The following is a 20452-nucleotide window of genomic DNA, read 5'->3' on the forward strand; positions in this document are numbered from 1 at the left end:
AGACAATGTTTCATTGTGGAAACTATTAAAAGCGTCTCGCATTGAGTCTGCACTAAATTTCGAGCTTCCGTGAAACTAAGCCAGTCTAGGGGATTTTGCGCTCTTCTGAATTTGGCATCCTTTTTTCGTTGCTTCTGCAACAGTGTTCTGACGTGTTTTGTGTATCATGGTGGATCAGCCCCGTCTCATAATAACTTATACTGTCGATACTGTATCTTTGAATTTGAGCCATATCTGGTCTACACTTACACAATTAGCTTGGAAGGAATGGACACTCTATCTTAGGAAGGGATCAAGCGAATTTTTATCTGCTGTTTTAAATAGATATATTTTGCGTTTATTTTTAGTGGTTTTGGTTGATATGGTTTTAAGCTGGAGAGGCAGCATGGCCCAGTATTTCTGTGGGGGACTTCCAACAACTTGTTGAGTCCACACCGCATCGAGACACTGCACTGCGCCTGGCGAAAGGAGGTCCGACACGATATTAGGAGGTATCTCATGACTTTTGTCAGCTCAGTCGTGGTAAATATTCGTTAATATTCTGGAACCGCTGTGAATGCACTACGCAAACGTTGCAATACAAACTAGAACCTTTGCAAACAGTTCCAGTAAGAGATCTGAGAATGAACAACAGAAACTGATTTCGATCCTGCTTCATATCTTAGTCCACCATAGCAGTGTCTCTACACATCAACCGACAGCATCGAACTCGAACACTCTTTGTGTGTTTAAAGTAAACGTTCGCTGTGAACCACATGGCACTCTCACCCATGGAGTGGCTATAGCTACAGCATGCTACTGAATGAGTAGCGTCTCGCCGTTGCGGGGCTGTGCATCGATATCTGTGGTTTGTGACACGCCACGCTTACTCTGAAGTGGCGCCAAAATGACGCCGAGGCCACAGCAGTCGACAGCTTTGGAGACGCCATATTGCTTTCGTCGCTTTTTGTATGATAACTTGCGTATAATGTCAGCATGCCGTTCCAAGGCAGCGGTACTTTGAAAATTATTCATCAAAGCATCACTTTAGTTTGATTTCTTATAATTAAATGGCAGTTAAAGACACATGAGCCGTAATAGTCTTCAGCAGATCATAATATGAAAAATATTTTTTTAATAGTTGCATGCACTCACTGTGGTCATGTGGTTAGGCACGCCATGTTCTGGAGTGGAAAGAAGTAGGTCTGTGTTTTGCTATATGCAAACACATTTTATTCATCTTCGTGTTTGTTCAAAATGGTTCAAATGGCTCTGAGCACTATGGGACTTAACTTCTGTGGTCATCAGTCCCCTAGAACTTAGAACTACTTAAACCTAACTAACCTAAGGACATCACACACATCCATGCCCGAGGCAGGATTCGAACCTGCGACCGGAGCGGTCACGCGGTTCCAGACTGAAGCGCCCAGACCGCACGGCCACACCGGCCGGCTTCGTGTTTGTATCACATTTTGGGACTTCCTTATTAATGTAATACAGGGTGAACTTTAATAAAACCGACAAATTGCAGGGGCGGATTCCTGACTGGAAATGGAGGAAAAAAGGTCTTATGAACATGTGTCCGAAATGCATCATGCACACAGTAGACGGTGCTGACGGATGAAAGTTCCTCTGACCACGCGCCATGTGATTGACGCAGCGTACTGCAAGCAGCGACCTTACAAGGTTCGCAGGAGAGCTTCTGTAAAGTTTGGAAGGTAGGAGACGAGGTACTGGCGGAAGTAAAGCTGTGAGGACGGGGCGTGAGTCGTGCTTGGGTAGCTCAGTTGGCAGAGCACTTGCCGGCGAAAGGCAAAGGTCCCGAGTTCGAGCCTCGGTCCGGCACACAGTTTTAATCTGTCAGGAAGTTTCATATCAGCGCACACTCCGCTGCAGAGTGAAAATCTCATTCTGGCACAGTGCTGTTGTTCATTGCCAGGTCTCCGTAGACATACTGCAAGCGCCTGTGAATATCTGTGATGCTCTCAGTTTCCGCCAAAAGAAGCTCAATGACAGGTCTCTGCTCGGAACGCACCTCCATTACAGATGGCATTTTGAATGCAACGTATAGAGCCGCCACCTAGGCTATCGGAACTATAAGCCTTGAAGCGAGAATATTACACAACACCTTCCTCATTTTTTCGACTGAAATTGACAGAGAAAAGAAATGTGTTGTATTACTTACTGAATGCTCCTCGTAGATGAAGATGTATATAACATTCATGGTGATGAGTTCTGCACTGCAGCGACGAGATAGATTACATTTATGGAAACACAGTTTTTTCTTACAGGTGAAATGGTGGACCACATTTAACGAGCCGCCAGTGATCGCTTGGGGCTACAGCTGTGGCATAGGGGAGGGCCCTGCACCCAACCAGAACGCTTCCGGGATCGGAAACTACCTGACGGGTCACACTATCCTCAGAGCCCATGCTCTTGTCTACAGACTGTACGACGAGCAGTACCGAGCCACACAGAACGGTGAGTGTCTGTTTCACTTCTGAGTTCACCTCGGTGTGTCACTAAAGCGAGCTTCACTCACGGCCCCCCTCGCCCCCCCCCCCCCCCCCCACCCCGACACACACACGAAGGGGAGCTTTACTTCCATAGCGTAATGTTGTGCTATATGGAGCAGCAGATTATGTCTTACAATAATTTTAAACCGTAACGCCAGATTAACAAAATAATTATAATACATTATTTTCTGCTAGTGTCCAGCTGCTTACGTACGGTCAGTCTGATCCCCACCGACAAAATTTCGGAAATTGGTAACGATTATTTTCTGAGTAATTTGGTACAAAGGTTCTGGGGTCTCATGTGATTCGTTATAGGCTAATAATGATTTGTTACTTCAGTTATCTTTATATGAACTTTTGGCGTCTGTGGAATCCGTAGCTCTGAAACATATTCTGTAAATTAAAGGTGGAAGGGGGAAAAGGGAAGGTATTGGTGATATCAGCTGCATTGGGACTTTATGCTAAATCGGGGGTGACGAGTGAAAATATGTGCCGGACCAGGACACGAAAGCGGGATCTCCTGATTACTAGGCAGTTGCTTTTATCACTGCGCCATCTGGATACAGTGTTTATCGCAAATGCACAGTCTATGTAGGCACGCTCCCTGGCCGACCCAAATTGCCACCAAATGCCACCTATCTGCAGTCCCGTCCATGTGATCCATGCTCGCTAACTTTACGAGGGTCACTCCAAAAGAAATACACATTATTTTAAAAAAAAATCCGTCTTTTATTCTACATGTTTGAAAGTCTTACAGTGTGTAGATACATCCTTTAGGAACAATATTTTCATTTCTCCACATAATTTCCATCCCTCTCAACTGCCTTACGCCATCTTGTAACCAGCGCATGTATACTCGCACGTTAAAAATTCTGGACCAACCTGTTGGAGCCACTGTTTGGCAGCGTGCACAAGGGAGTCATCATTTTCAAACCTTGTTCCACGAAGAGAGTCTTTCAGTTTCCCAAAGAGGTGATAGTCGCATGGAGCCAGGTCAGCACTGTAGGGCGGGTGTTTTAGTGTTGTCTATCCGAGTTTTGTGATAGCTTTCATGGTTTTTTGACTGACATATGGCCGTGCATTGTCGTGCATCAACAAAACATCCTGCTTTTGCCGATGTGGTCGAACACGACTCAGTCGAGCTTGAAGTTTCTTCAGTGTCGTCACATATGCATCAGAATTTATGGTAGTTTGACTTGGCATGATGTCCACAAGCAAGAGTCCTTCGGAATCGAAAAACACCGTAGCCATGACTTTTGCAGCAGCAGGTGTGGTTTTAAATTTTTTTTCTTGGGTGAATTTGTATGATGCCACTCCATTGATTGCCTCTTCGTCTCTGGTGAAAAATGATGGAGCCATGTTTCATCACCTGTCACAGTTCTTCCAAGAAATTCATCTCCACCATTCTCGTACCGTTCCAAAAGTCCGCTGCATACCGGTTTTCTTGTTTCTTTGTGAGCCACTGTCAACATCCTGGGAACCCACCTGGCACAAACCTTTTTTAACGCCAACACTTTCAGTATTCTGCAAACACTTCCTTTCCCTATCCCAACCTAGCGTGACAATTCGTTCACTGTGATGCGTCTGTCAGCAGTCACCAATTTGTTAATTCTCTGCATATTGTCTGGAGTGTGTGCAGTACGAGGCGTGCCGCTGCGAGGACAATCCTCAAAATTGCCGTGCCCGCTTTCATCACGTAACCTGCTTGCCCACCGACTAAGTGTACTGCGATCGACAGGAGCATCTCCATACACCTTTTTCGACCTCTTGTGGATGTTTCCCACTGTCTCATTTCCACAGCCCAGGAATTCTATGACAGCACGTTGCTTCGGACGAACGTCAAGTGTAGCAGACATGTTGATGATATGCTGTGACGGCGCCACTCATGGGAACAGGTTGAAAACAAGCAGGAAGGATGTATCTACACACTGTAAATCTTTCACACATGCAGAATGAAAACTGCATTTTACAAAAATAGTGTGCATTTCTTTTGGAGTGATCCTCGTAGATTCCTGCTTGAGGCTGACGACATTGTGAATCCGCATTGAAGGTTGTAGATTCATTGCCCATCGAGGCGAATCAATTATGTAACTGATTATGCAAACTGATTAGGTAAATTGAAGGAATTATATGACTAATTCGCCTCGATGGGCAATGAATCACAGTCTTTAGTGCGGATGCACAACATCATTCAACCTCAGGCGGGAATCTAAAATTGCATTTGCGATAAACACTGTGTCCGGATGGCGCAGTGGTTAACGCAAATGCCTAATAAGCAGACCGGCCGGCACACATTTTCGCTCGTCGCCGCTAATTCTACATAAAGTCCCGATGCAGATGACATCAATAGTTACTTTCCTTTCTCTCCATCCATCTTTAATTTATACAATCAGATACCTTTGTTTCTGTGGAAATACATTCGCGACAGCGAAAAAGCCTGTGGTCAAATGCAATCACCAAAACTCAGCTAAGACTCATACGTACAGACGCAAGAGTGCTTGACGTGGATGCCTAACTATGGGAATATCCCAGCACAGCTTCATCCTGGATCATTTCCATTGCATTCATTGAACCCACGAGTTGCAGCGGCCAACTCTTCATCAGTAGAACTACCCAAACTGCTGCGTATCCCTGTTAACGTATAGGCAATACTGTTGTTGTTGTTGTTGTTGTGGTCTTCAGTCCTGAGATTGGTTTGATGCAACACTCCATGCAACTATATCTTGTGCAAACTTCATCCCCCAGTACCTACTGCAACTTACATTCTTCTGAATCTGCTTAGTGTATTCATCTCTTGGTCTCCCTCTACGATTTTTACCCTCCACGCTGCCATCCAATACTAAATCGGTGATCCCTTGATGCCTCAGAACATGTCCTATCAACCGATCCTCTTTTCTAGTCAAGTTGTGCCACAAACTCCTCTTCCCCCAATTCTATTCAATACTTCATTAGTTGTGCCACAAACTCCACTTCTCCCCAATCCTATTCAATGCTTCATTAGTTATGTGATCTACCCATCTAATCTTCAGCATTCTCCTGTACCACCACATTTCGAAAGCTTCTATTCTCTTCTCGTCCAAACTATTTATCGTCCATGTTTCACTTCCATACATAGCTACACTCCACACAAATACTTTCAGAAACGACTTCCTGACACTTAAATCTATACTCGATGTTAACAAATTTCTCTTCTTCTGAAATGCTTTCCTTGCCATTGCCAGTCTACATTTAATATCCTCTCTACTTCGACCATCATCAGTTATTTTGCTCCCCAAATAGCAAAACTCCTTTCCTACTTTAAGTGTTTCATTTCCTAATTTAATTCCCTCAGCATCACCCGAGCTAACTCGATTGCATTCCATTATCCTCGTTTTGATTTTGTTGATGTTCATCTTATATCCTCCTTTCAAGACACTGTCCATTCCGTTCGACTGCTCTTCCAAGTCCTTTGCTGTCTCTGACAGAATTGCAATGTCATCGGCGAACCTCAAAGTTTTTATTTCTTCTCCATGGATTTTAATACCTACTCCGAATTTTTCTTTTGTTTCCTTTACTGCTTGCTCAATATACAGATTGAATAACATCTGGGAGAGGCTACAACCCTGTCTCACTCCCTTCCCAACCACTGCTTCCCTTTCATGTCCCTCGGCTCTTATAACCGCCATCTGCTTTCTGTACAAATTGTAAAAAGCCTTTCGCTCCCTGTATTTTACTCCTGCCACCTTCAGAATTTGAAAGAGAGTACTCCAGTCAACATTTTCAAAAGCTTTCTGTATGTCTACAAATGCTAGAAACGTAGGTTTGCCTTTCCTTAATCTTTCTTCTAAGATAAGTCGTAGGGTCAGTATTGCCTCACGAGCTCCAATATTTCTACGGAATCCAAACTGACCTTTCCCGAGGTCGGCTTCTACAATTTTTTCCATTCGTCTGTAAAGAATTCGCATTAGTATTTTCCCGCCGTGACATATTAAACTGATAGTTCGGTAATTTTCACATCTGTCAACACCTGTTTTCTTTGGGACTGGAATTATTATATTCTTCTTGAAGTCTTAGGGTATTTCGCCTGTCTCATACATCTTGCCCACCAGATGGTACAGTTTTGTCAGGACTGGCTCTCCCAAGGCTGTCAGTAGTTCTAATGGAATGTTGTCTACTCCCGGGGCCTTGTTTCGACTGTCTTTCAGTGCTCTGTCAAACTCTTCACGCAGTATCGTATCTCCCATTTCATCTTCATCTACATCCTCTTCCATTTCCATAACATTGTCCTCAAGTATATCGCCCTCTATATACTCCTTCCACCTTTCTGCTTTCCCTTCTTTGCTTAGAACTGGGTTTCCATCTGAGCTCTTGATATTCATACAAGTGGTTCTCTTTTCTCCAAAGGTCTCTTTAATTTTCCTTTAGGCAGTATCTATCTTACCCCTAGTGAGATAAGCCTCTACATCATTACATTTGTCCTCTAGCCATCTCTGCTTAGCCATTTTGCACTTCCTGTCGATCTCATTTTTGAGAGGTTTGTATTCCCTTTTGCCTTCTTCATTTTTTATATTTTCTCCTTTCATCAATTAAATTCAATATTTCTTCTGTTACCCAAGGATTTCTACTAGCCCTCGTCTTTTTACCTACTTGATCCTCTGCTGCCTTCACTACTTCATCCCTCAGAGCTATCCATTCTTCTTCTTTCCCCCATTCCTGTCAGTTGTTCCCTTATGCTCTCCATGAAACTCTGTACAACCTCTGGTTCTTTCAGTTTATCCAGATCCCATCTCCTTAAATTCCCACCTTTTTGCAGTTTCTTCAGTTTTAATCTACAGCTCATAACCAACAGATTGTGGTCAGAGTCCACATCTGCCCCTGGAAATATCTTACAATTTAAAACCTGGTTCCTAAATCTCTGTCTTACCATTATATAATCTATCTGATACCTTTTAGTATCTCCGGGATTCTTCCATGTATACAACTTTCTTTTATGATTCTTGAACCAAGTGTTAGTTATGATTAAGTTATGCTCTGTGCAAAATTCTACGAGACGGCTTCCTCTTTCATTTCTTAGCCCCAATCCATATTCACCTACTATGTTTCCTTCTCTCCCTTTTCCTACTCTCGAATTCCAGTCACCCATTACTATTAAATTTTCGTCTACCTTCACTACCTGAATAATTTCTTTTATCTCATCATACATTTCATCAATTTCTTCATCATCTGCAGAGCTAGTTGGCATATAAACTTGTACCACTGTAATAGGCGCGGGCGTTCACTATGCTGTTTATAGTAACTTACCCATACTCCTATTTTTTATTCATTATTAAACCTACTCCTGCATTACCCCTATTAAATTTTGTAATTATAACCCTGTATTCACCTGACCAAAAGTTTTGTTCCTCCTGCCGCCGAACTTCACTAATTCCCACTATATCTAACTTTAACCTATCCATTTCCCTTTTTAAATTTTCTAATCTGCCTGCCCGATTAAGGGATCTGACATTCCACGCTCTGATCCGTAGAACGTCAGTTTTCTTTCTTCTGATAATGACGTCCTCTTGAGTAGTCCCCGCCCGGAGATCCGAATGGGGGACTGTTTTACCTCCGGAATATTTTACTCAAGAGGACGCCATCATCATTTAACCATACAGTAAAGCTGCATGCCCTCGGGAAAAATTACGGCTGTAGTTTTCCCTTGCTTTCAGCCGTTCGCAGTACCAGCACAGCAAGGCCGTTTTGTTTAGTGTTACAAGACCAGATCAGTCAATCATCCAGACTGTTGCCTCTGCAGCTACTGAAAAGGCTGCTGCCCCTCTTCAGGAACCACACTTTTGTCTGGCCTCTCAACAGATACCCCTCCGTTGTGGTTGCACCTACGGTACGGCCATCTGTATCGCTGAGGCACGCAAGCCTCCCCACCAAGAGGCAAGGTCCATGGTTCATGGGGGGGGGGGGGGGGGGCGGGGGGGGGGGGGAATTTTGAATAACGCATGTAAAACATTGCTGCCATACACTGTAAAGTACGAAACGAAAGGGGGTACCACGAAATTTTGAATAACCCCTAGCAAAATCAAATGAAATAATTTGTAAAACAATTTAATATCTATCAATCCAATTGAAGATCACCTGTTGTTGCCTAATCCATATTGAGAGCAATAACATTTACGTATTTGTCTAGAATGAGATTTTCACTCTGCAGCGGAATGTGCGCTGATATGAAACTTCCTGGCAGATTAAAACTGTGTGCCAGACCGAGACTCGAACTCGGCACCTTTGCCTTTCGCGGGCAAGTGCTCTACCAACTTTTTTTTTTTTTTTTGATCATTGTGTTTTGGTCGTTGCGGACGTCACATGACATCTGTGAAACTTCCTGGCAGATTAAAACTGTGTGCCGACCGAGACTCGAACTCGGGACCTTTGCCTTTCGCAGGCAAGTGGAAGGTAGGAGACGAGGTACTGGCGGAATTAAAGCTGTGAGGACGGGTCGTGAGTCGTGCTTGGTTAGCTCAGTTGGTAGAGCACTTGCCCGCGAAAGGCAAAGGTCCCGAGTTCGGGTCTTGGTCCGGCACAGAGTTTTAATCTGCCAGGAAGTTTCACGTATTTGTCTAAATAGATGTCTGGATACAGAATGTTCTCATGGACGTAACCACCATAAAAAGCACAAAATAACAGCTTGAAAATATTAGCCATTGTTTTAAAATTATTAAGAAATCAAAAGTAATAATTTTGAATAATAAGTAAATGCTCATTACTGAAATGAATAACAAGTAACAACTCTCTGCGATAACGGGAATTACGTAACCTCACGCTGACGTTTACTTACATGCACAGGACTCATGAATTTTACGAATGAGGCTCACTGAAATATCTTTAATACCTAGGAAATTACTCGCCTGAATGAAGAATAACTAAACTGCTGGAATATGAACCAGTTAAGGCAGCACAAAGTAACACTCGGATAAACAACAAGAAATAAAACTGTAAAAATTTTCTGTATCTTGAATTTGAACCTTAATTTTTCAGTAATAATTAAATGAAATTTACTTCAATGTAAGTTCTATTACATTGTAAAATCGTACGTCGACTCTGGTTATTACGGAACAGAATATCCAACTTCCTGACGCATTACATTAACATCCGGCCATATCTTCTGGGTTCTCTCCTTTTTTTGCTAGGCAAGATTCGTGACTGGTACATTTAGCCAGCGCGAGATCGTTACAAATCTCACAGAAAGTTTGAAGTGGGACACACTTGCAGATAGACGACGCGCTAAACAGAAGGGGCTGCTGACTAAATTCCGAAATCCGATCTTCACCGAGGATGTAGAGCATATATTATTACCATCAACTTTAAAATCGCTCAGTGATCACCATTCAAAGATAAGGGAAATTAAAACTCGTACTGAGGCGTTCAGACAGTCATTTTTCCCTCGCGCGATCCGGAGTGGAACAGAGTGGGGGTGGGGGAATATGGCTTTGACGCGAATTGTGCCCTCCGCCACACACAGCTTGATGGCTAGCGGAGTATATAAGTAGACGTAGATGTAGATTATTAATGATCAGTCATAATTTCAACAAGAAATCAAAACTGGCAGTATTACGCTTTTTAATTAGATCAGGGAGCTGAAGTTCTAACAAACAACGGTTATTATTTATAAAAGTTCACTCAAAGTTACCGGATATGCCTCACATTATTTCTAGTCTGGACGAAAATGAACAGTCTCACAGTTCTTCGCGAATGTTACAGCGATGCCCTAGGTGTCTGCGACAATGCTCCTTTTACTCCATACACACACTACGAAAAGAAAAAGACGCACCACGAAGGAATTATTCGAATCAGGGGAAAATTGGAAGGTGTGACGTAAATGTTTGAATATACAAACGCTTACAATTTCAGAAAAATGTGATGACTTATTCAAGAGAAGAAGCTTCACAAATTGAGCAAGTCCATAACGCGTTGATCCAGATCTGGCCCTTATGCAAGGAGTTATTAGTCTTGGCATTGATTGACAGAGTTGTTGGATGTGCTCCTGAGGGTATTGTGCCAAATTCTGTCCAATTGGCACATTAGCTAGTCAAAATCCCGAGCTGACAATAGGGCCTTGCCCATAATGCTCCAAACATTCTTAATTGGGGAGAGATCCGGTTCAAATGGTTCAAATGGCTCTGAGCACTATGGGACTTAACATCTATGGTCATCAGTCCCCTAGAACTCAGAACTACTTAAACCTAACTAACCTAAGGACATCACACAACACCCAGCCATCACGAGGCAGAGAAAATCCCCGACCCCGCCGGGAATCGAACCCGGGAACCCGGGCGTGGGAAGCGAGAACGCTACCGCACGACCACGAGCTGAGAGATCCGGCGACCTTGCTGGCCAAGATAGAGTTTGGCAAGCACGATGGCAGACAGTGGGGGGTGCGGGTGGACATTATCTTTCTGAAATGTGAGACCAGGATAGCTTGCCATGTAGAGCAACGAAACGGGGCGTAGAATATGGTCGACATACCACTGTGCAACAAGGTTGCCGGGGCTGACAACCAAAAGCTATGAAATGAAATGGCACTCCAGAGCCATCAGTCCGTAGGGCGGGTGACAGGTTGGTAACCCACTGCTCTCTGGAGCGTCTCCGGACACGTCTTTCCTGGTCGTTGCAGTTCAGTTGAATCGGGGCTCATCACTGTGGAGAATCTACTCCAGTTAATGAGATTCCAGGCCCCGATGACCAGTGAAGAAGGGACTGGAGACGCACCAGACAGCGTTGGAATACCAACCTGACTGTCACCCGCCATACAACCTGTCACCAGGAGTGATGGTCTGGGATTTCGTTTCATTTCGTAGCAGGACTCCTTTGGTTGTCATCCACTGCACCCTTTAGCACACCGGTACGTCGACGATATTCAACGCCACGTTTTGTTGCCTTTCGTGCCAACCCATTCTTAAATTACATTTGAGCAAGATAATGTCCGCCCATGCACGGCGAGAGTTTCTACTGCCTGCCTTAGAGCTTTCCACATCCTACCTTGGCCAGCAAGATCGCCGGACCTCTCCCCAATTGATAACGTTTAGAGCATTACGGGTAGGTCTCTCCAACCAGCTAGGGTTTTGACGACGTAACTCGCCAATTGGACAGAATTTGGCACGATATTCTTCAGGACATCCAACAACTCCGTCAATCAACGTCAAGCCGAATAACTGCTTGCATAAGGGTCTGAGATGGGCCAATACATTATTGACTTTGCTCGATTTGTGAACCTCTGTCTCTTGAATAAATCATCCAGTTTTTCTGAAATCGTAATCATTTCTTTGTCTGTACATAGATGTTACGTCTATCGAATTACGTTCCATTAGTATATTCCTTTGCGGTGCGCTTTTTCTTTTCTTTTTTTTCCCGTTAGAGTGTATTAAGGGCACACTGATTAGCAATGACCAGTTGTGGGGCATGATGTTGATGTTCCTGGAGCCTTATACATCTACCCACACCTGTCACGTCCGTTATACCTCGTAATTAACAATTTGGTCTCACATGGACCTAACTTTCCATTCAGTACGCAACTCATTCGTCCACACAATTATTGTTTAAAAAATAGCACTGGAGTGCCGTGCACTCTCTTTGACACCACACAGCAGCGTCCAGAGACGGCGCTAGCGTTTTTCTTTACGTTTTGACAAACCGTACAGAATTTCCCTTTTACTATTAGTTTCATGTCGCTACTGACCCAGTGTGATATTTGCATTAGCTACGAGACATATTCCATTTTCAGCTCCAGATAACAGTTTAAAATTTACAAAAAAATATAATTTACATTATAAAAAAAAATAGGTAGAACATCTGTATTAAAGTGTTATAGCTGCTGAGAATTCTTCCGGGTTGTATGTCCGTGGTCCATGGAACTCTTCAATCCATGACGTTTCGTCCAAGGCTACTTTGGACATCTTCGGAGGTGCTCCTGATTGTGCTGAGTCTTGTCGAGTGACGAATCGGACGTTGAAGAGTGGCCTAAACACCGTGGAGAAGAAGAAGCCATGAAACTCAGTGATATATTGACTGTGGCGCTACAGAATCGATGAGAATGTTTTATCTTTGACTTACTGTGATCGATAGTTAAAAAAATTTATCTTTGACAAGGTTTATCTCTGCTATCACGTGAAATACAGACCACACCCACTTTCCACGGTATTTAGGCCGTTCTTCGACGTCCGACTCGTCAGTCGATAAGACTCAGCACAATCAGGAGCACCTCCGAAGATGTCCAACGTAGCCTTGCACGAAACGTCACGGATTGAAGAGTTCCATGGACCACGGCCATACAACCCGGAAGAATTCTAAGCAACCGAAACATCTTGTCGTGAAAGCCTTCATTGTATGATAAAGTGTTATAGTCTGCACTCTGTACTTACTATTTTTAACCTCTACCACTGTATCCAGTATGAAGTTACTACTCCTCGATGCTGTAGGAGATGTTCCATTTGTTCTGGAAAAGATCTTCTGTAGACTTCTTTCCTAGCGTATTCCTTTCATTACTTCATTTCGTACTTGATCCACCCAACTAATTGTTAACATCCATCGATAGCATCAAATTTTTCTTCAATAATTTCTTCATAATGTGGGGCCACGGTCATAATATATTTCTTTAAAGTCGGTATCGCCATTAGACTGTTTTTATTTGCAGTACCGGCCGGAGTGGCCGAGCGGTTCTAGGCGCTACAGTCTGGAACCGCGCGACCCCTGCGGTCGCAGGTTCGAATCCTGCCTCGGGAATGGATGTTTGTGCTGTCCTTAGGTTAGTTAGGGGATTGATGACCTCAGAAGTTAAGTCCCATAGTGCTCAGAGCCATTTGAACCATTTTATTTGCAGTGTTACATTTACACGATCATGATTTCGTCTTTAAAGTGCCATTACCAAGTGTTTTAATGTTATGCAGTGCCTAAGATGGCATACTGTCGTATTTAAAATCATGATTGTGTAAATGTAACACTGCAAATAAAAAACAGTCTAATGGGGATACTGACTTTAAAGAAATTTTTCTTCTTTCATTGTAAAAATACAGCAACCAGCCACTTTTTAATGCGTTTTATTTATGCCAATATGCATTTCGGGTTTGCACCCATCTTCAGCTGGCTAGCTGAAGATGGGTGCAAACCCGAAATGCATATTGGCATAAATAAAACGCATTAAAAAGTGGCTGGTTGCTGTATTTTTACAATGAAATATCATTATCCACGGCCACGGAGCTCAACAGTCCAAATATAATGGACAAATTGTTATTAATTTTTCTTGTTTTCTGGATTCCATGCTCAGTTGGCCGGTATCGATGGAAGGTCTCACAACGTAAGGTTACAGTTCAAATCAGAAAACCAGATGCTTCAAGCAATATCAGCAATCCTGTTTCTTTATATTGAAGAGGTATTGAGTAACGTCTTACATTAAATTCCTGAAACGCTCCTGTTGTCAGGCTGAGTAAACCGACTGCAGACGTTACTCTGTGTTGCAGGCACTGTCGGCATCACGCTCAACACAGACTGGTACGAGCCCTTGAGCGACTCTGAGGAAGACCAGGCTGCCTCCGAGCGGATGCTACAGTTTCAGGTAACTGCTACGGGCCTCACCTCCACAGCACTTTCTCGCAATGAGATGGCTGGGACAAGCGTCTGAACTGCCAGCTCCAGTTTTAAATGCTCCAACCTGATTCTGTTTTAACCATTCAGAGAGAGGTTTCTCAGGGTTTAGACTCCATAAGAGAGGTGAGTTCAGACACTATGAACTACCTGTAATAAAATAACCTTCTCCATGCAAATCAACGTAGTTTAAGCATCACTCACAGAAACTAAATTCGTGCTGATGCCACATGATGTCATACGTGGCACAGTAAGAGGAAATCACATCTATTCGGGGGTTTTTACACTTTCAAAAAGCGTTTCATTCAGTACCACATGAACACCGTGTAAAAGAAGTTCGCCCGCATCTCGTGGTCGTGCGGTAGCGTTCTCGCTTCCCACGCCCGGGTTCCCGGGTTCGATTCCCGGCGGGGTCAGGGATTTTCTCTGCCTCGTGATGGCTGGGTGTTGTGTCATGTCCTTAGGTTTGTTAGGTTTAAGTAGTTCTAAGTTCTCGGGGACTGATGACCATAGATGTTAAGTCCCATACTGCTCAGAGCCATTTGAACCATTTTTAAAAGAAGTTCATTCTTATGGGATATCTGGACGAATTTACAACTAGGTCTAAAATTTCATCACAGGAAGAAGGCATCACTCTATCCCGGATGGGAAGTTATCTACTAAACGCCGAAGTAACGTCTGCTGTGTCTGAGGGGTGTGTGCGAAAGATGTAAGCCACCCCTTATTTTGCCCGCCTGGTTAGCCGGGCGGTCTAACGCACGGCTTTCCGGAGCGGGAAGGAGCGCCTGGTCCCCGGCACGAATACGCCCGGCGGACTTGGGTCGAGGTCCGGTGAGCCAGCTAGTCTGTGGATGGTTTTTAGGCGGTTTTCCATCTGTCTCGGCGAATGCGGGCTAGTTTCCCTTATTCCGCTTCAGCTACACTATGTCGGCGATTGGTGCGCAAACAAGTTCTCCACGTACGCGTGCACCACTATTACTCTACCACGCAAACATGGGGTTACACTCGTCTAGTGTGAGACGTTCCCTGGGGGAGGGGGGGGGGTGTCCACAGGGGGCCGAACAGCACAGTACACCTGGGTTCGGTGTGGGGCGGCGGACGGGTGAGTGGACTGCAGCAGTCGTTGTGGGGTTGTGGACCACTGCGGCTGCGGCGGGGACGGAGCCTCTCCGTCGTCTCTAGATCTCCGGTTAACATATTTGCAGATAAGAGCGCAATTTTTTTACTTTTATTTATTTATTTATTTTGCTGTTTTACATACCTGAAGTGAATGTATCAGCGCTGCACTGCGTACAGAGTAAGGAGCGAACGGCAGGAAGGAACGTTTATTTTGGCGCGAATGAAGTAATTGTTATTAATAAATATTTGCTAATGAAAGTTGCCATTTGCCACTCAGACATTAAGAGGCGTCTACAGGTCATAAGTATTATATTTCAATAATTTCAGAGTGCCTGAAACGTTGATATAAATATATAAATGAATAACTTTGGCATAACCGAAGATGTACGATTTTGTGCGAACTATACCGATTGTACGCTCGAGTTTCAGACTGTGTGCCATAGCCGGCAGTCGTCGATAGGATGCCTTTCGACCTAGTCATGTAATAGACCGTGCTCTTGTGCCGTTAATAGTTAGCCTATAATCAGTGTGAACAAGTTCATTTTGCGGTGTTTCTTAAATGAACGCCTAATAATGGCATCCCGTATATAAATTATTTTCACAAAATTTCTTACCGCTTCGTTACGTAAAACATACACTGTAGTATTGTACTTTCAGAATCCAACGCCGCTGCTACGGCTCTGCAAGGAGGCAGAAAACTACGAGAGCATCTTCACATGGCAGATAGGTAGATTTCCTAAGCGGCGTCTCACCATGTCAGTTCAAGAGCAGACTGAGTTATCGCAAAACTCGGATGGGAAAGCGTTACCAGTTATACTGTACGCCCCTTACACCATCATCTACGGATCCACGGCTAAACTTAGACATTTCTGGAGGTTTAGTACGAGCGGGGGGGGGGGGGGGGGGGTGGGGGGTTCTTACAAAGACAGTTATTTTTTCTCCAAAAATTATTTAGGTGTATCCAGTCGAATGCGTCGCCTCGCCATTTGGCGCGAAGAAGCCGAACTATCGAGGAGACATTACTCCACGCAGGTACCAATCTCGTGTTTGTTAATGTTTATTTTGTATGTCAAGAATAAGAAGTTTCTACTGCGTTCCCCTGTTCTTTCGTTAAATAAGTGGTATTTTCGTCCGTCAATCTGGCAACGCCATTGAATTGTTCCCTGCATGTAGAGTATTTTGAACGTAGAAAGTTGAGGAGGGAGATGGTCACAGTCTGGTGCTGATGGGTGCAGCTTTGCTGATTTTGAGGATATGTAAATGATGCAATCCATGGAAGCGCGATCCATATTGTGAGCAGTTCGCTGCTTACTTGTTCTGGTACGCAACTTGAGGTGCCGATTTGACGTTCAGTTTATGATTTTGTCTCATTAACTTTGAAGTCGTGAGGTGAAACATGTAAGGATACCTTGTTGTGTTTTCTCCATTCAGTCTTCCAAATAAGTTTATACCCCCCCCCCCCCTCTCCCCCCCCCCCCTCTCCCCCCCCCCCTCGCCCCAGTGTTAGCGTCACTTTGTGTAAATTCACTCGAGAAAAATAAATTTCTCTCTGTCAATGCCCATCAGAAAAACTGTATATAAAGCACGTGTAAAGCTCATGCTTGACTGGTAGTCAGACCAACGAGACTGACAAGGGAGATCGAGCGTATAAAAATAAAGATAGTATGAATGGTCACAAGCTTGACCGATAAGTGAATCTAACAGAAATATTGTCAAGTCTCAGCTGGCAAGCACTCCAACGCTATACATCTCGGAAAAGTGTACATAACTATAGACTTCCGTCGCTGAAGTTGGCGTATATTATTATGGAGCACTTTTTATGCTCACGTATCATAATGTGTTTGGAATCTCCTCTGTAGGCTTTAACATAAATTCTGGAAATAACGATCTTGTGCAACTCAGGTCACCCACTTAGCTCACGAGATACAGAACGCAGTGGATAGTGGCGCTCAAGTTGGTATCTTGTCCGAAAGCGTTCGATACAGTTGTTCACTGCCAACCAATGACCACATAGTGAAACGTCCTGGCAGATTAAAACTGTATGCCAGACTGAAACTCAAACTCGGGATCTCTGCCTTTCACGGGGAAGTGTTCTACCGACTGACTTACCCAAACACGACTCACGACCCGTCCTCACAGCTTTACTTCCACCAGTACCTAGTTCCTACCTTCCAAACTTCACAGAAGCTCTCCTGAGAAACTTGCAAGACTAGCGTTTCTGGAAGAAGGGATATTACGGACTCATGACTTAGCCACAGCCTGGAGGATGTTTCCAGAATGAAATTTTCACTCTGCATCAGAGTATGCGCTGATATGAAACTTCTTTCAAGCTGAAAACTGTGTGCCAGACCGAGACTCGAACTCCGGACCTTTGCCTTTCGCGGGCACGTGTTCTACCGACTGAGCTACCCAAGCAAGACTTACGACTCTTACTCACAGCTTTATTTCCGCCAGTACCGTAGGATAGCTTCTGTGAAGTTTGGAAGGTAGGAGACGAGGTATTGGCGTAAGTCAAGTTGTGAGCACGGGTCCCGAGTCGTGCTTGGATAGCTCAGTCGGTAGAGCACTTGTCAGCGAAAGGTCCCCAGTACGCATCTCGGTCTGGAATGGACATATCGCGCTACCATTGTGTCACATTCGTAGCTATCTGGTCGGCATGAGTTACCTGTTGGATGTCCTACCGACCTCGCGGGCTCCTAGAACCAAGGACTTCCACCGCTACTTTCAACGGACACTGCCTGGTAATGTGATTGAACGCTGACATCCGGCGATTGGCTGGAAGCGGGTATGGAGTAACATACACTCACCTTTCCTCCTCACCGCGGTGAGGGCGCTGTAGTATGTGATAACGACGGAAATATTCTCCATCCGACAACGTTTATACACTTTGAGTCTGGCCGAGGACCCTCCCTGCCCCAGATGCGCTGCTGTCGACATGCACTGTTTCGTTTGTGATACGGCTGCCGACTGCTGGGTCCTCACACGTCGTATGTTGTCATTGTTGCTGCGACGGACGCCTCAGTCCGTAGAGACCACCAAACTGATCCAACCCGACGTCACCAACTACCCTGCTACCCGCCATAACGGCACGGTATGGGTTAACGGTATGCCGTTGTCATACTTTTTTAGTGAGAGCGTCGCAGAGTTGTTAGATTTTTGGCACTATTTAACGAGCAACTGCACGCTTTTACGGCGCAAGGTTTCGTATGGTTCGCTCTTCATGAATTACTTGGGGTCGTTGTTTACGCACCCTCCAGACCATTAGGATGTACCAGGTGTGAAAAGAGATTGAAGGTATGACACAGGATGGACTGATGAGGGATATCAAATGTAATTACAGGGTGTTTCACCCTTTCTGAAGGAGAAGACGACCTGGTTATCCCACCGTCTGCTTGCTGTGGAAAACCCCGGAAGAAGATTTAAAAAAAAATTAAAAAAAAAGAATGAAAATGGAACAAATAAAGTAATAGAAATATTGTACCCTTTCTTTTATCCCTCTTTTTTTAACAAAACGATAAAGAGCGTATTTAGGTTCTGTTCGTGGGTGGAGCCTGAAGTGGTGGCAAACATCCGTCCTAGTTAGCTTTTAGGGTGAAAGTGGCGGTGGCACTAGCTGTTGTTTTGTTTGTAGGTTAGATAGGTTTTTGGGGATAGTAGGGGTGATAGGGGCCAACGCGTGAAGTGGAAGACGTCTAGGGAAAAAAAGTTGGCGAGGCAAAGGTCCCCAGTTCGAGTCTCGGTCTGGTTTTAATCTGCCAGGAAGTTTCATATTAGCGCACGCTCCGGTGTACAGTGAAAATTTCGTTCGGGATCACATAATGAGCTTACGGGATTCCTGAGCAGCTCTGTGAGTGCACTAAAGACTTACTAACTCCGTTTTTAATCGGGAGAAATCGTTAGACTGTTACTGTTTACGATATGCAGGGTGTAACAAAAGAATCATGGCAAGCTCTGAAGAGTTGTGGGGGGTGTCGTGAGGAATACATTGAAGATAAGGAGCAATATTCGGGAACGTCATCCAGCGACGCTATGGAAAGCCAGATTATAAAACATTATTCATAAGTATCTCTATAGTTTCAGAAGATGACCGCGAAAAAGCCACAAGATATTCAAAAGAATGACACTTAAGCAACTAGAGTATCTATAACTTTCTGCTCGTAACACGCGCCGTGAACAGTTTCAGAGCGCACCACTAGGGGGCAGGCATGTCAGAACATGTAGAAGAAGCGTCTGCGTATTGTAGCGTCGAATTAGAACGTGAACATTCGAACGGATTCAAAAACAGGCTTCCCTCGGTGTCCGTTGCTCTGCAGCAACAGTGACTTCAGGATTTGTACACACATACTGCCGCTTCTCACGACACAAACACTGATAATATTGAGCACCCGTAAACTGTGTTAAGGAGGGGGGGGGGGGGGGGGTAGGACGTCAAACGGGCCGACTTGGAGCAGGAGAGGCACCACAGCACATTTCAATTTCCACTGTCCATACTTTTACAAATAAATTTATAAAACTTAGTCAGCATGACCAGGAAGGATTCAGAATTCACACTCTTAGCAGTGGAAGTTGTAAAACATAACGAAATAATTTCATCATTTTTTCACTTACTAATGGCAGCATTTGTTGCTATAGGTACACTTTTCTTCATAAATAATACTTAAAGGTGTATGAAACTCTAGAATTTTCCAAATCTAAAAACTGTGGTAAAAATGAGGTAATTAACCACAAAATTTGTGTTTTTTCTAAGCATGAAGTTTAAAATACAACAGCTCATTCGTTTTTTCATAAATTAAGTAAATTCTAGAGTTTCATGCACCTGTAAGTATGGTATGTATGATATGCAAAATTCATCGAAGAATCTCTCTAACTTATGAAGAAAAGTGTACCTGTAGCAACAAATGCAGCCATTAGTAAGTGAAAAAATGATGAGTTTTCACACGCAAAAAAAAATATTTTGTTATGTTTTCGAACTTCCACTGCAATGAGTGTGAATCCTGAATCCTTCCTGGTGATGCTGACAAAGTTTTATGAATTTATTTGTAAAAGTATAGACACTGGAAATTAAAATGTCCTGTGATGCCTCTCCTGCTCCAAGTCGGCCCGTTTGACGTCCCTTAAAAACTTGTACAGATGCTCTATCCACGGTTGTGTGTCTGTTTTCTGTTTGTCTTTAAGTTTTCGGACAGTCGTCTTCTGAAACCCTGTAGGTACTTCTGAATAAACACGCAGAGACC

At 44.0% G+C, this 20452-nt stretch overlaps 1 protein-coding gene across 1 annotated transcript in view; it reads left to right on the forward strand.

Moving 5' to 3' along the window:
• LOC124708999 (myrosinase 1-like) overlaps window positions 1–20452 on the forward strand; it is a 131000-nt gene that overhangs the window by 53394 nt on the left and 57154 nt on the right. Inside the window, exons 5-6 of the mRNA XM_047240632.1 lie at window positions 2271–2460; window positions 13976–14070. Coding sequence (XP_047096588.1) covers window positions 2271–2460; window positions 13976–14070 — 285 coding nt within the window. The remainder of the gene's footprint in view (window positions 1–2270; window positions 2461–13975; window positions 14071–20452) is intronic.

This window comes from Schistocerca piceifrons, chromosome 7, assembly GCF_021461385.2.
Source record: "Schistocerca piceifrons isolate TAMUIC-IGC-003096 chromosome 7, iqSchPice1.1, whole genome shotgun sequence".
Lineage (NCBI taxonomy): Eukaryota > Metazoa > Arthropoda > Insecta > Orthoptera > Acrididae > Schistocerca > Schistocerca piceifrons.